The 14,553-nt window shown below is 40.8% G+C and overlaps 1 protein-coding gene across 1 annotated transcript; it reads right to left on the bottom strand.

Annotated features, from left to right (window-relative positions):
• Positions 1-1,985: 1,985 nt before the first annotated feature.
• LOC117012219 (eukaryotic translation initiation factor 1-like) lies at positions 1,986-2,324 on the bottom strand. The gene has a single exon (XM_033088255.1). The coding sequence runs from the start codon at positions 2,322-2,324 to the stop codon at positions 1,986-1,988; it is 339 nt and encodes a 112-aa protein (XP_032944146.1).
• Between the last annotated feature and the right edge of the window lie 12,229 nt (positions 2,325-14,553).

Below are 14,553 nucleotides of genomic sequence, written 5' to 3'. Positions count from 1 at the left end.
AAAAGAAAACCAAGACTCAGTCTGGACCACTCCAATATTAACAGGTCTTAGAGAAAAGTAGCATCCGAAAAAGCAGACTAAGCAAGAACAACCTGAGAGATAGGAGGACATTCAGGAGAACACAGTGACCTGGAAGCCAAGAGAAAAAGGATATCAAGTAATATGGTGTGATCAACAGAGTCAAATGTGAGTAATAAGTCAAGGAAGATGAAGACCAAGATTTGATCATTGGATTTGTCACATGGAGTTCACCAGTATCCTTGACAAAGGACTTTTTGGTGGAGTGGGGGGCCAGGGAGTCTGATTAGAGAGTATATAAGAAACAATTGGATGAGAATTGAAGTCAATGAATATAGGCTACTCTTGCGATATTTGCTGCCAAGGGGAACAATGAGGAGATTCTAGTTAAGGAAGTGGGGTTAGGACAATGTTTGTTTGTGTTTTTAAAGACTGGATCAATAATAACATGTTTATCTACTGAGAATGATCCAGTAGAGACTGAAAAACACATGATGCAGAAGAACATGGGAGAGTTGCTGGAACAATGCTGTTGGAGAGATGAGAAAGGTGAGATCCAGTGCCCTTGGGGTGGGTTTGGCTTTGAATAGGAGCATGAATAATTCCCGTATAGTAACAAACAGGAAAGCAGAGAACGGGTGTAATGCTGGGGTAAGCGTGGAGGTGGGGCCTACGTCTCCTTCTGACTGGTTCCATGTTTTTCTGGTAGTAGACAAGGTTATTGGCTACAAGTGATTTGGGAGGCTGATGAGTACGTGGCAATTGTTCTGTGTGAAGTGAGTGAGATTGCCGGTTCCAAGTCAGCCAGAGGTGGCTCTAACTTTCTGGGCAAGATGGTAGTTTTGGTGAAGCAATGAAACCTCAACCATGAGGCACCAAGAGACTGAGGTCAGTCCAAGGGTGTCGGGTATCATGGGTGGTAACATCCCTTTCCTAACCCTCTGCCTGAGGTGGGATATTGCCATTATCTGTACAGAGTTAGAAACTCAGAACTGGGGCGGGGGGTGTGTACGCTTGAGCCTGGGGAAGCATAAGTAGGCACAGTAGAGTGTCAAAGAACAAAATTCAGCTGAGTGAATTTGAAGATCTAATTGGCTTTACTAAGCAGCAGTAAGTAACCTAGAGTAAGCAACTAGAAGGGCGCTCTGAAGGGCTGTATACAATGGAAGGGTTTTTTGTTTGTTTGTTTTTCTGAAAACAAGTTTTATTTAAATAAGGGTTTAAATACATTACATAACGTTAAAACTGAAGGGGAAAAAACCCCAAACCAGTTTGTTACTTCACATGGCATTGGGCTGTTGCTAGTAAGTTGCAAGCTCTACCGCCAGCAACATGACTGACGTATCAGTTTGAAATTTGTTCCCTTGTGGAAAGTTTAACTCTGATAGAAGGTTGGCCTCATATTGTGGTGTTTGGACGTCAATTAGCTAGCCTATGTCTGGTCAAAAAGAAGTTGGTGGCAAGCCAGATGTCCTGTCACCTCACTAGAGGGAAGGTGGCTGCTTTAAGCTCCGCTCACTGGGTCAGGTTGGTGACACAAGGGATCTTTGACTACCAAAGGCTCCCTCTAGTGGTACAGCTGCCTTTGCTGCCTTATCCCCTCCTCTCAGCTTCACTGAAGGCTGTTCAGCTGGGGACATTCTCTGCAGACGGAGAGCCCAGGAGCTTCTGGCAGACATAGCCAGCTGTGATCTTGGGGCTCTGGCTGAAACATCACATTATTGCTCTATTTCAGGCTGGACACTGCCAGGCGCCTACTGCTTGACGTCTGTTTAAATGAGGGACGTGAAGACTAGACAGCATGGCTCTTTTCCGTTTATTGCACGATGGAGCTACACTAGTCCAAGTGAAGAGCAGACCCCAATGGTTACATTACACAAGCTGTGAGGTTTTTAAACTTGTGACAAGGGACAAATTCTACTCATTGCAAGGAAATCCTCACTTAAGCGTCAGTGAGCCAAAAGCACTTACAACCCATGAACCTTTAGCTGGTCGTCTTTAGCTAGTCCAGTCTCTCTGAGGAGCTGGCATATGTTCTTGGGCTGGTCACCCTGATGCTGAATCACTTCTCCATATTCTGTATGCTCAATTACAGTACCATGGCAGGAAAATATCTTCGTAACTGCCTTCACTGGTATCTTTTTGTTATAATCATCAAGGGTCCCTTGGACAGTAGTAAAGATCTTCCTGCTGTTTTTCTGTTGAATTATATGGATATAATCCTCAGTGCCAGCAGGAAACAGACCGTCACCCTTATTTGCCTCAGCAAAGGGGTGGAAAGAGTGGAGATTCTGGATAGTGGACATACCATACAATTCCTTACTCTCATTGGAAACTGGCCTGCAGGAGGTGTTGTCGGGAGAAGGCACACAGGAATGGAGTGTTGGGAACCAAGCGAGCTCAAGGGGAGGCTGCTGAGTCCTCGGTGGCAGCTCAGTGACTGGGGCCTAATATGGAAGGTTTTTATAGGAAGAAGGTTGAGGCAAGGGAGCTATGAACAAAAGAAAGGATTATTTTTTTAGATCAGGACCTCTTTTTCAGGGAAGGGAATGGCAAGGGTTTTTATCATGCAGATTGTCTCTTCTTTCTATGGGGGATGGAGAGGGCCCACGTGACAGATTACCTCATTGGTGTTGACCAGAAAATTCCAGAATGGTTGATTAAGCTTGTATTTCTGGGAGACAGCAATTAGGTCAGGTATTAAATCTAGGTTTGGTATCATGGGTTTTAAAGCACAAGTGACATCATTTTGGGCCTGTGGTTTTTTTCTTTAACAATTGTGAAGCTCTGAGGGAAGGAGTATGCTGATCTCTTCTACTGTTCTGCCACCAAAATTAAGGGTCTCCTGTAACACACAACAATCCTAGTCTACTGTTGTTTTTTGTTGTTTTTAATTAAAGTTTATTGGGGTGACAATTGTTAGTAGTTACATAGATTTCAGGTATGGAATTCTGTGTTACATCATCTATAGATCACATTGTGTGTTCACCACCCAAAGTCAGTTCTCCTTCCATCACCACATATTTGATCCCCTTTACCCTCATCGCTACTGTTCTTAATTTGGAAAAAAAAACAAAAAAAAAAACAAAAAAAAAAAAAAAAAATATATATATATATATATATATATATATATATATATATATATATAAAGTTCCCTTTATCTTTATTTGGGTAGAGAATTTTTATTTTTTGTGTGTGTAACACACACGTATGGAAATGTGAATATAGATAGAAAGAGCAAGTGAGTAAGCTTGATTTATGAACAAAGGAGCTTTATACATGGGATCTGTTGTAGACTTACTGGGTTTCCCTGAAAATAAGACCTAGCCAGACAATCGGCTCTAATGAGTCTTTTGGAGCAAAAATTGATATAGTAAAATAAGACCCGGTCTTATATAATATAATATAATGTAATGTAACGTAATGTAATTTAATGTAATATAGGGTCTTATATTAATTTTTGCTCAAAAAGACGCATTAGAGCTGATTGTCCGGCTAGGTCTTATTTTTGGGGAAACATGGTACATATTCTCCTTCCTCAATGCAGATATTCAGATCAACTCTAGGAAGGAGAACAGGGACCTTGCTTAAGAACAATAATGATAAATATGTTACCACCATTTTTCCTTCCAATGAGGAGTCTTGATATGTTCCTGTCAAGGAATCCTCAAAAGATGGCAAACATAACTAAACTGGCTTAAGCAAAAGGGGGAATTATAGACTCAGATAGTAGAACAATTTGACCGCAGGATTCACTTTAGTAAGGCTCTGGTGCCTGACCAGTGTGCCCTTTGGGTATGTTTTCTCTGGAGGTTGCCAGGCAACGTTCTGGCTAGGTCTGAAGCTGCCAGCCCAGAAGCCTCCTGGGAGGGGGCCCCTACAGGCCAAGTTCAGCTGTAGCCAGTGGCCTGCCCAGGCCACCTGACATGAGTGACAAAGCAATCTGCCCATGGATGCTGCTCGCTCTGGGCTTGGAGGTGCCTCGAGAGGCGATGCTGTGAACCGATGCCAGCTGTCCCTAGTGCTGGGCTTATGGCTGCTCAGCTAGAGGTAGGGGATATGCTGAAGCCAAATGCTGCTTGTTGGGTTTTATCCTTTGAGAGATTTTAGGACAGTCTGCAGCATGCACCAAGACAAGCTGTTTATATGGAAAAGCCACTGGAAGCAGCTTGGGTGGGCCAGGAAGTTGGGTGGGGCAGGATCTCAGAGAATCAAGGCAAACAGTGTTAGACAGGTTGATGGAGACTCAGATATGTTGGCCGCCTGTGTCTGCATGCTGGGATGTGTAAGGGCTCAACAAAGAAACAAAGATTTCTGCCAGCTCTTCTGTCAAGGGGAAAGCTGCCTCTCCAGCTCTCTCCCTGAGTCCACACAATTTAGTTCCTCCCCATATGTCCCTGGTGCCTTTCAAGCTGCCACCCCAGTGCTGGAGCTCGGAGCAAGTGAGTCCATCAGTGAATAAGTCCATGTGTGGGCCCTTTAAAAGGAACACCTGGAAATTCAGCTGCCCTCCATTTCACTCACCACAATCTCCACTGGTTTTCTCAGCCAGAAGTTGTGGAGACTTCTCTCCCAGCATTGGAACTCTGAGCTAGGGAGCCTGGTTTGGGGATGCGACCTCTTGCTCCTTGGCAGGGAGTGGAACCTCCACAGCCAAGATGTCCCTTCTGATTTTTAATGGTCACCTGCAGGTGTGAGACCAGCCTGTTCCATATCTCCATCCCTCCTACTAGTCTAGAGGTGGCTTCTTCTGTACTTCCTTAGTTGTAGGGCTTCAGTTCAGCTAGACTTCAGGTGATTCTCAATGATGGTTATTCTGTAGTTTAGTTGTAATTTTGAGATAGTGATGAGAAGAGGTAAGCACAGCATTTACTCACCTCACAATCTTGACTAGATCTTGCCTAAAATATACTTTTAAGCACATGTATTCATTGACTTACTTGGACTTCCTTTTTTGTTGGACTCTTCACATTTCTGGTCCATGTTCCTATTGTTTTTCTTGTCTTTTTCTTGTCATTTTTTAAGAGCACTTCTGTTATTACAGCTAATAACCCTCCCAAATGGTATCTCTCAAATGGTATCTCCCAAATCTCCAGACAGGAGCAAGCTGAGAACAAACTCTGTGGAGGACGGTGCGCCATCCTGCGCCCAGAGGCTGGTGCCCCGCGGCGCCACCGCTGCCCTCCATAGCGCCACCCTGGCATGCTGAGATTTTCATCTCTAAAGTTGCACTTTGGTGTTGGCGGGAAAACATTTTTAAAGGCTCCTGACGTTTTTTTGGTGAAATCCAGTTAAATTAGGCTCTGCATTGCAAACAGACAAGGAAAAAGCAGTCTGGACCTCTGCACATTCTTCCCTTTCCCCATCTTTATTATCAGTGCTAGTTCCATACTCCTCAAGGTGCAGCCTAGATCAATCAACATGCCAGGGATGCCGTGGGATAACTCCATCATTCATTTTTGAAAAAGATAGGCCCAGTCAAGGACAAGTTTCCATGCCCCATTCCTCCCTCCGCCCCCCATATTGGGGCAATATTGCTCACATTTCAGTCATTCTGGAACCACTGTCACCATTTTGCCATATCCTTTAAATCATGTACTACTATTTATAGGTCTGAAACTTGACATTTTTACATAGATTTATTTAAAAAACAAAAGTTTATGTTGTTGCCATTATCATTATAGCTACTAGTTATATTTTTCTGATACACATTAAAAATAAATGCATAAGTATGAAAAGAAGACATTCACCTGTATACCACTTAAAATGCACCATGCTTTGGGAAACCACTTAGAGCATGCCATAGGGCCACAGACTCATCAAGGACAAGATCAAGGATTAAAAGAGCTGTGAGTTTCGTTGACCTCACCACTTAATTCCACACCCCCCACGGGGTGGAATGGATGGTAGGTTCATTTACATCTGAGGAAAGCAGCACTGAAAGGTGCAACTGCTTTACACACTATCGAGTGGTGGAAATTAGAATCCAGGCCTTTCTCCAAAAAACCACGGCGTAGAGGCAATCGATTAAATCGAGCAGGTGAACTGCACCCGGTGGTGGGGGCCCTAGGAAGCCCCTACCCAGTGCAGACCTGACGGCATTATGAACAATCCGTGTCCACGTTCTGGCCGGAACATTAAGAGTTCTAAGGTTCTGCGAATTATGCTGGTGTCCAGGGCTTGCAAGGAGCTGCCTCAGGACCCGGGGCTGCGACGGGTCACAGCCCCTGAGCAGGGTACGCCTGTCCACCCCTGTACCCTGTGCCCACCACAGGCCCACTGGCCGGGAGCCTGTGGAACCCACGGGCGAGGAGCCATGTACTGGCTGCGGACATGGGGCCAAATCCTCCTGCCACTTTTCCTCTCCCTCGTTCTCTTCCAACTGCTTATGAGCTTCTCAGAGAATGGTATCTCCCAAATCGCCAGACACAGGAGCCAGCTGAGAACAAACTCTGTGGAGGACGGTGAGCCATCCCGAGCCCAGAGGCTGCTGCCCCGCGGCGCCACCGCCGCCCTCCGCAGCGCCGCCCTGGCATGCTGAGATTTTCATCTCTAAAGTTGCCCTTTGGTGTTGGTGGGAAAACATTTTTAAAGGCTCCTGACGTTTTTTGGTGAAATCCAGTTAAATTGGGCTCGAATGAATTTATCTTATCTGAAATGAGAAAAATTGATTAAAATCGTTTTAAATTTGGAAAGCAGGTTTATCCCTTCACTTTTTACATGACCTAGTAGATATACAGCATATATGCTTTTTGCTGTGAATAAGGTGTTGGGGTTTGTTCTGATCAAACTTCGCTCAATGGCCGTAGCTAGTCTTTCTAAGTGTTTTAAGATCTTAATAAATTGCTTAATTTGAGTCTTAAGAAATAAATGCTTTGGTTTGGAGACGTCCCCTGGCTCCTCTCCCAAACTGAAGAACTTTTGAAAAGTTAAAACTGCTGCGTTGAATTTATGAACTCGGAAGTAAGGTTTTTAGAAACCGAAATTGGAATTACATAAATAAAGACAGAATTTGAATTACTTGGAAAATGCCCTGTAGAGCCAAGATTGCCATTTTTATGAGGACTATAAGACAGAATAATTACTGCTGTCTGGTTTCCAGAGTCTAAAAGAATGTTAATATCTGTAAGCGAGTCAGTCTTCTTTACCAAAATCAAACTGAAAGCTCTCAGCTTTGCGCCAAATTGAGACTCTCTTTTGAGAGCGTGGGGGAGGTGAGATGATGAATCAAAAGGCCTAGCTTGTTTCCCTTGGTTTTGTTTCCCGATTTCTCTCTCTTTTAACCTCTTGGTCTTCCGCATTTATACTCCAAGAGTAACAGCATTCCAGTACCATCCCTATTCTCCCCACAAATAGTGCCTAAAAACATAGGCTACACATATTAATAGAAACAAATCCTTCCCTTTGTTCCCCAGTAAACTGGAGTCATACTAGAATTGTTTCAAAAGATTTTATTAAAATGCTGAGGTAGAACAAAAAGGGAGTCAACATAAACAAATCAAGAATCATAGATAACACAGTCAGTTCTAGGGCTGACCAACCCTAGTAAGTGTTTGTGAGCAAGCAGCTTCCTTTTGGGAAAGCCTGGCTCAGCTTTCCCTAGGCCTCCCCCAAGTGTTTGCTTCCTGGCCTGGGGCAGTTTCCCCTTTGTGCTTGCCTTTAACTTTCCCATATAACAAGGCTATGGTTTCTTAGACATCATGATTCCTTCACTTCTAAAACTGAGAAAAGGATTCTAACCCCTCCCTTAGATCTCCACCTGTATCCCTGCTAGGGCTCTGAGTGATAAGCTTTTCTCACAGGAAACCACAGGACTTTGTGAATGATCCCACATACAGTGAGACCTCCCCTAGATCAGGTTGCTTTGATCCCCAGGCCTTTTAACAATTATGTTCATTTATATTTGAGAGCTTAGTAAGCAATATCCCAAGAAGTTATAGTTTGCACTTGGAACTTTGGATTAAGAATCTTCTTCCCCAATATCTAATGAATGAATTAAAAAAAACACTAAATTGTAGAGAAATTCTTTCACCAGGAGCAACCAGAAACAAAGGAGCATAATCTGAAAAGCTAGTGGCAACCAAGTAAAAAAATTGAAGATTATGGATCAGAATAGAATAGCACACCATGGCTATGCTCCAAATGCCACCATCACCCCTTAGAAGTAACTAGTGAGTCACTAAATTCCAAGAGTTTTCAGTAATACTCCCAGATCTGGAGAGATGCAAACTGGGTGAGTGTCCTATTCTTTATTCTGAAAATCAAGAGAGGAAATGGTTACAGAGGAGAAATAAGAGAAACAGAGAAACTGAACAGTGGCCTGACTCTGATAGAAACACAGATTCGTGGGCTACAAACTGGATTTAGGGGCATAGCTACAATCCAAAGATATCCCCTTTATGGAAATGGGAAACACTTCCAATTAACTGGAGTGAACCCTGGCGGTGGAAAATAGCAAAACCTCAGAAGAGCGTGTCAAGTTCAGATAGTCTAATATAATCTAGCACAGCACCACCTGAGTGCTCTCCCTTTGTCAAATGCTGAGAACAATCAAATGATTAGAACATGTAATACCATAAAACTAGTTTTTCAGAAAAAAATCTCAAGGACAGTGGTAAGGTGGTCAAGATTTTAAAAAGCAATATAGCAGCTATGCAAATACTGCATAGCAAACAAAATAAAGAATGAAATTAAGGAGTATATGATAGCATGTAGAAAACAAATTATCTACCTAAGAAGAGAACATAACTCAAGGAACAGATGAAAATTTTCCCAACAAATTCTTTGAGCTAGAGAACCACCAAATGAGAAATAGATTCAGTGAAATAAGTCTCGAAGTCAAGATAATAAGATATCCGAATGAGATGAAAAGGCAGATTTCTCCAAGGAAATAAACTGAAGGCTAAATAATTTGAAGATGAGGCAAGGCTTCCAGGCGTTCTCCTTATTGTTGAAAGTATCTATTTGTTTATTTCTGCTAATGTTAAGCATATTTGTCATGTACACTCTAAGTAAACTTACTGTATTGGGCTCTGCTAGCTGCTTCCTTTCTGTCCTCTAGTCTAGGGGCTGCTGATATCTGGGAGGAGGTGGGATTTCACTCTTTCCCCTGGTAAACTTCTCAGTCTCTTCCATCACGTGCTTACCCAATAAGAGCAAGAAAGACTATAAGAAAGATTGCTGGTTAGTTATATAAATGCTCAGTCTAAACCTCTGAGATGGATCCAGATCAGGTGACTTACTTCTATGAAGGTAGTGAAGACATGAGGGCCAGATTTGGAAGCAGTGGAAAGGTCAAGCTAAGTGAGGGTCTGAGTGATGTCAAAATGCATGTGAGAAATGAAAGGAAAGGAAAGGAAGGGAAGGGAAGGGAAGGGAAGGGAAGGGAAGGGAAGGGAAGGGAAGGGAAGGGAAGGAAAGGAAAGAAAAGGAAAGAATATTCTAGTCAGAGAATAGAATATTGCAATTGAAGAGTTCATGGTTGGAGCTATGTGGAACGATGGCAAAATCCAACTTCAGTTCATGGAAATAATTTGCTTAAAGTAAGGTGAAGAATCTGGATAGTGGAATTTCAGTTGATTTTTATGTACACTTATTTCTTATATTGAACATGTATCACTTTTATAACTACAGAAAGATGATAATCCTGTTTTAATTTTGGAAAAAAATACGTAGCAGGAATAAAAAGAAGGAAAATATCAGGACTTAGTGGAAAGAAACAACCCTATGGACTTTATATTCACTGGAACATCTAAAAGATACAGTGTAAGAAACCAAGATTATAAATAGGAGAGAAATGTAATTTTGTCTCTCTTGAATGAAATAAGAGAAGAGCAGAAGTGCAGCGGATGTCAGACATGAGTGAATCACCATCAGCTCCCTATTTCTTCTTCTGATTTCTCTTCTTTTCTCTGCCTGTCAACTTCATTCTCTCCTACTGTAATAGCTTCTTCCTCAGAACTTCATTCATGGCCACTGGCACCTCCCTTGCCCACATCCTCTCAGCTTTCCAAACGAAGAGAATGAAGTTCCCCACTATCCCTTAACCCTCAAGTTCCAATTTCTAAGTCATGGGGGGAGGATTCTGATTGGTCTGATGTGATCATATTCCCTCTCGCTGGACTAATGAGTGTGGTCTGGGATTAGCCCAGGTTAATTTAGGTGTGCAGCCTTAGCTCCTGGCTGTGATCAGGGAGTTTGTATAGGAGAGGGCAGTTACCCGTCCTACTACTTATATGTGTTTACAACTGAGGAAGGAGCAGTTCTGCAAAGGGAGGATGGGTTATATTTCCCAGGAGAAGGAAGACGTGCTAGTGAGCAAAACAGGAGGTATCTTGACGCAAATCCATACTCTGTCATATTAGCAAGCGAACTGCAATGTGTTATTTGACTTTTCTGAGGTCAGTTTCTTTATCAGTATAGTGGGAATTGTAATAACCACCTTTGAGGATTGTGAAGATGAGCTATAATTGTTTACCAAAAAAAAATCTATGTTTATAAATTGCTTAATAAGGGTTTCATATAACCTGACAGTGAAGGCCAGCTTAGCTTCCCATTAGGCCAGGTTTCTGGCTGTGTCTGCTCAGAAAAGGTGAGCATTTTTCTAATTGATTCTTTCAGACGTGTGCCTTTTCCACGTTCACACAGAGATGCCCTGTATCCTCAACTAGTGCTAGCAGCAGCCCTATGTCTTCAGCGTTCTCTAATGTGTTTAAATATATAACAGTTGAATGAAAACCATGTTGATACCGCATACCTGATGACATGATGTGATGAGGAGGGAACTTCACCTCTGCAGTGTTCTCCCCGACACCCCATCTCCAGGGTAATCAGGAGGAAAACATCAGACAAACCCAAATTGAGGGACATGCTACAAAATATTTGGCCCATACTCCTCACAACCGTCCAGGTCGTGACAAACAAGGAAAGGCTAAGAAACTGCCACTAATCAGAGGAGACGTGATGACTAAATGCAATGTGGTATCTTGGATCTTGGAACAGAAAAGAACATTAATGTAATAACTGATGAAATCCCAACAAAATCTGGAGTTTAATTAAAAGTAATGTATCAGTGTTGGTTTCTTAGTTTTGATAAGTGTATTATGGTAATGGAAGATATTAGCAATGGGGAAACTGGGTGAAAATTATAGAGGAACTCCCTGTATAATCTTTGCAAATTTTTTTGTAAATCTAAAGTTATTCAAAAATAAAAACTTAAGCTAACAAGAACAACAACAAAAAAGCTGTGGGAAGCAAGTAGAATTTGGAGAATGGTGGCTTAGTCACGTGCCTTTTGTTTCCCTGCTCCTGTCCCCTGAAGTAAGCCTAAAAAGCCAGCTGTCCCCAACGTAGCTGAAGCAGTAGACTCTTTCCCATTTACCTTGCCTTTTCCTCCACTCAGCTTTTCCCTTGGGAACTTCAGGGGTACTTTTGGGTAGGAGGAAGTAATATACAATAGGACTTAATTTGAAAAACTATTATAAATTTTTCCCCCAGCCAAATCAGATCTCACAACAATTTGAAATTAAATAGGAAGGTCTGACTTTTCCCACAGAGCCTATGAACCCTGTCCCCAAAATAACAGAGAGTGACTTCATTGTTACTGTATCACCAGACAGCTGGGGTATTAATTTCAGACCCTACTTACTTTAAAGAGATGTTGGAGTTATAAACAGAGCCATCAAAATGCTTTTTTCCAAACTCATGTTTTTTATTCTAGAACTTTCTAGCACAAATTATATTATTTTTTTCACAAAACAAGAAGGATTTTTAAAAAAATATTTAAAGGACTAGTTAACCAGGTATGTCTTGAAAAAGCCATGCTGAATAACAAAGGAATTAGTAAAAGAGGTTTTTAAAGTATGATGTTTTAAATATAGAGTGATATTGACAATTTATTTTTCCTTATTATTTTTCAGCAGTCATTTTTTGCAACTTACTTGGCTAATGAAAGTTGGATGATGCCATTTTGTATTTTTCCAAGTAACAGGAGAAAATAAGAAAAAGATAGGATTTAAATAGTACCGATGGGAAAAGTTTTCTAGATATGTGAAAATAATGAAGTAAAATGGTGGGGTATGAATGAATATGCCATAGAATAACTAAATGAAATGTACTTGTATATAAAATTAAACACTACATAGGCTTTGTATTTACGTTTTGCACTTAATTTTTTGTTTTTTAGGATGTCAGTTAAAGAGAAATTGTCAATTATGCATAAAAGATAAAAAAGTAAGTTAACTTTCATATGACGAAATTGTTCTGGGAATGTTATAAAGTCACACAATTTACAGCTGTAGTTTAAAGATACGCTAAACTTTGTTTTACGTAATTTTTTATAATAGGAATGACTAATAGCAGTTATTAAGATGTACTTCTGCATTTCAAACCAGTCTTCGAAGATCTAGAAATAAACAATGGAAATAATTTAATACAAATATGTACTTCCTTCTAGAAAATTATACTTCAAAAACACAACAATTTTTGTTTTTGCACGATAAAAGGTTATACAGACTTTGGCAAGAATTTTTTTCTAAGATGAGGAAAACGTAAACCCTTTGAGATATAATGAAAATTTCCTTGCTACTCTATTCCCTCAAGACTAAAAAGGATGATACACTGTTCCGTAACCACAAGGTAGCTAAGGTCCCTTTCTCAAATCATTAGGCATCTGACATCATTATTTTCATTTCAGGTTTGGAAGAAAGCAGAAATGTCATAGTAATGAGGGAAATGGTGCTACAAAGAGCTTTGCAGCAACCTTCTCAAAGCCTTTCTACTCTAACACTTATTGGAGAACTGACAATTAACACCAAAGGCAGAGAGACGAAATCACTAATTAGAAAAGGGCGCACTCTAGTAATTGGGATCTGTCATAGTGGTCTGGGTGTACCACCTGTGCCCCTATTTATCTTTATTTAGGCCATTCCACTGCTTTAATGAAGTCAGGAGCTCAGGGCTTTTGGACTTCTTCACCTGATTCCTGCCATAGCCTTATGTGCTTTCCACACTTGACAATGGCCCAGACACACTCTGTCCTGCAGTGTCCTGATTTCCTCAGCTCTGTGCATTAGGAAGTCACTCCCAGGGCCACATGCTCCATCTTGCATGATCTACACTGGCTCTTGCATTCTCATTTCCTTATAGTATTCTTACTTTTTGGCCTCAACAAGACAAGACCATCCTCTAGTTCTTCAATTTCTCATTTTTCCTTTAACTCATTGACCCTCTCATATGGACTCCCTTCTTTCCTCTGAATTCTCATGGCTGTTCACTTGAATGGGCACCTTTCTTTGTTTGTTACAATGAAAATTTTCAAACAGAGAAAACAGTATGAAAAACTTTATACTCTTAATATCCGTCTTGGCCAGTCTTATTTCATGCATGCCCCCTCTTCAAAAATGGGTTATTTTGAAGCAAATAATGATATGGATATCACAGCATTTTATTTAGAAATATCTATCTATCTATCTATCTATCTATCTACCTATCTACTATCTATACCTAGTGATCATATATATATATATGACTTCATTTTAAAATATTACAAGTCTATTATCACACTTAAAAATCAACAATAACTTTTTAAAATCATTAAGCATCCAGGAAATAATCACATTTCTCTTGTTTCATCGTTTTATAAGTTCTTTTGAATCAAATGTATATACATTACAGTTGGCTAATATATCCGTTAAATCTCTTTTTATTTATATGTTACTTCTCCCTCTCTTTTTTTCTTTATTGCAACTTACTGAGTTGTTTCTCCTATTGATTTCCCACAATCTGGATTTTGCTGGTCATAGCTCCATGATGAGCTTTAGCATGTTCCTCTCTTCCCTGTTCTCCTGTTCTTGTAAACTGGTAATTACATATGGAGGCTTGATCAGATTCAATTTAATTTTTTGGCAGGAATACTTCATGCTGAGGTCTTTGATTAGGAGGCAAGTAAAGTTTGTTGTCTGACATTTTGTGATGTTAGCAGATTTGATTGTCCTTGTCTAGACCCATTATTTTACTGGGAGTTGCAAAAAACACCACTACCTTAATGCCCTGGCCATCTTACCTTTAACTGTGCTGGATCTACATTCCTCAGCGCTGATTGGTCATTTGGTCTATCTGTTCATTTGCTATGCATTATTAGCTTATTGCTACTGGAGCGTGTTGCATCAAAGTCTACATTAGTGCAACTACAAATTCACAATTTCTGGTCTCACCTGAGCCCAAATACTATCCATTACTTGCCTTTGGTTAGCATCATTTCCTAAAATTTTCCACAATAGCAGTTCCAAAACTTTGTTACTATCCTTAAAGTTCCCATTTTATCCAACACTCACTCATTCTCAATAGATGACTTTGTCTCTGATTTTGTACATAACATTAGAGGCCCTAGTTGTAAACCTTACTCCCCAAACTGATACAATTTCTGCCATTTCTTACCCATCCTTATCCATTCTTACCCTTCTCTTTAAAGGAAGAAGAATACTTCTTCCAGTTCCCCTATCTCTGCTTTGGATCACGAACATGCACATTTTTCTA

This window comes from Rhinolophus ferrumequinum, chromosome 20 (assembly GCF_004115265.2).
Source record: "Rhinolophus ferrumequinum isolate MPI-CBG mRhiFer1 chromosome 20, mRhiFer1_v1.p, whole genome shotgun sequence".
NCBI classification, from domain to species: Eukaryota; Metazoa; Chordata; class Mammalia; order Chiroptera; family Rhinolophidae; genus Rhinolophus; species Rhinolophus ferrumequinum.
The sequence above is the reverse complement of the archived record's forward strand: the minus strand, read 5'-3'. Positions and strand labels throughout refer to the sequence as shown.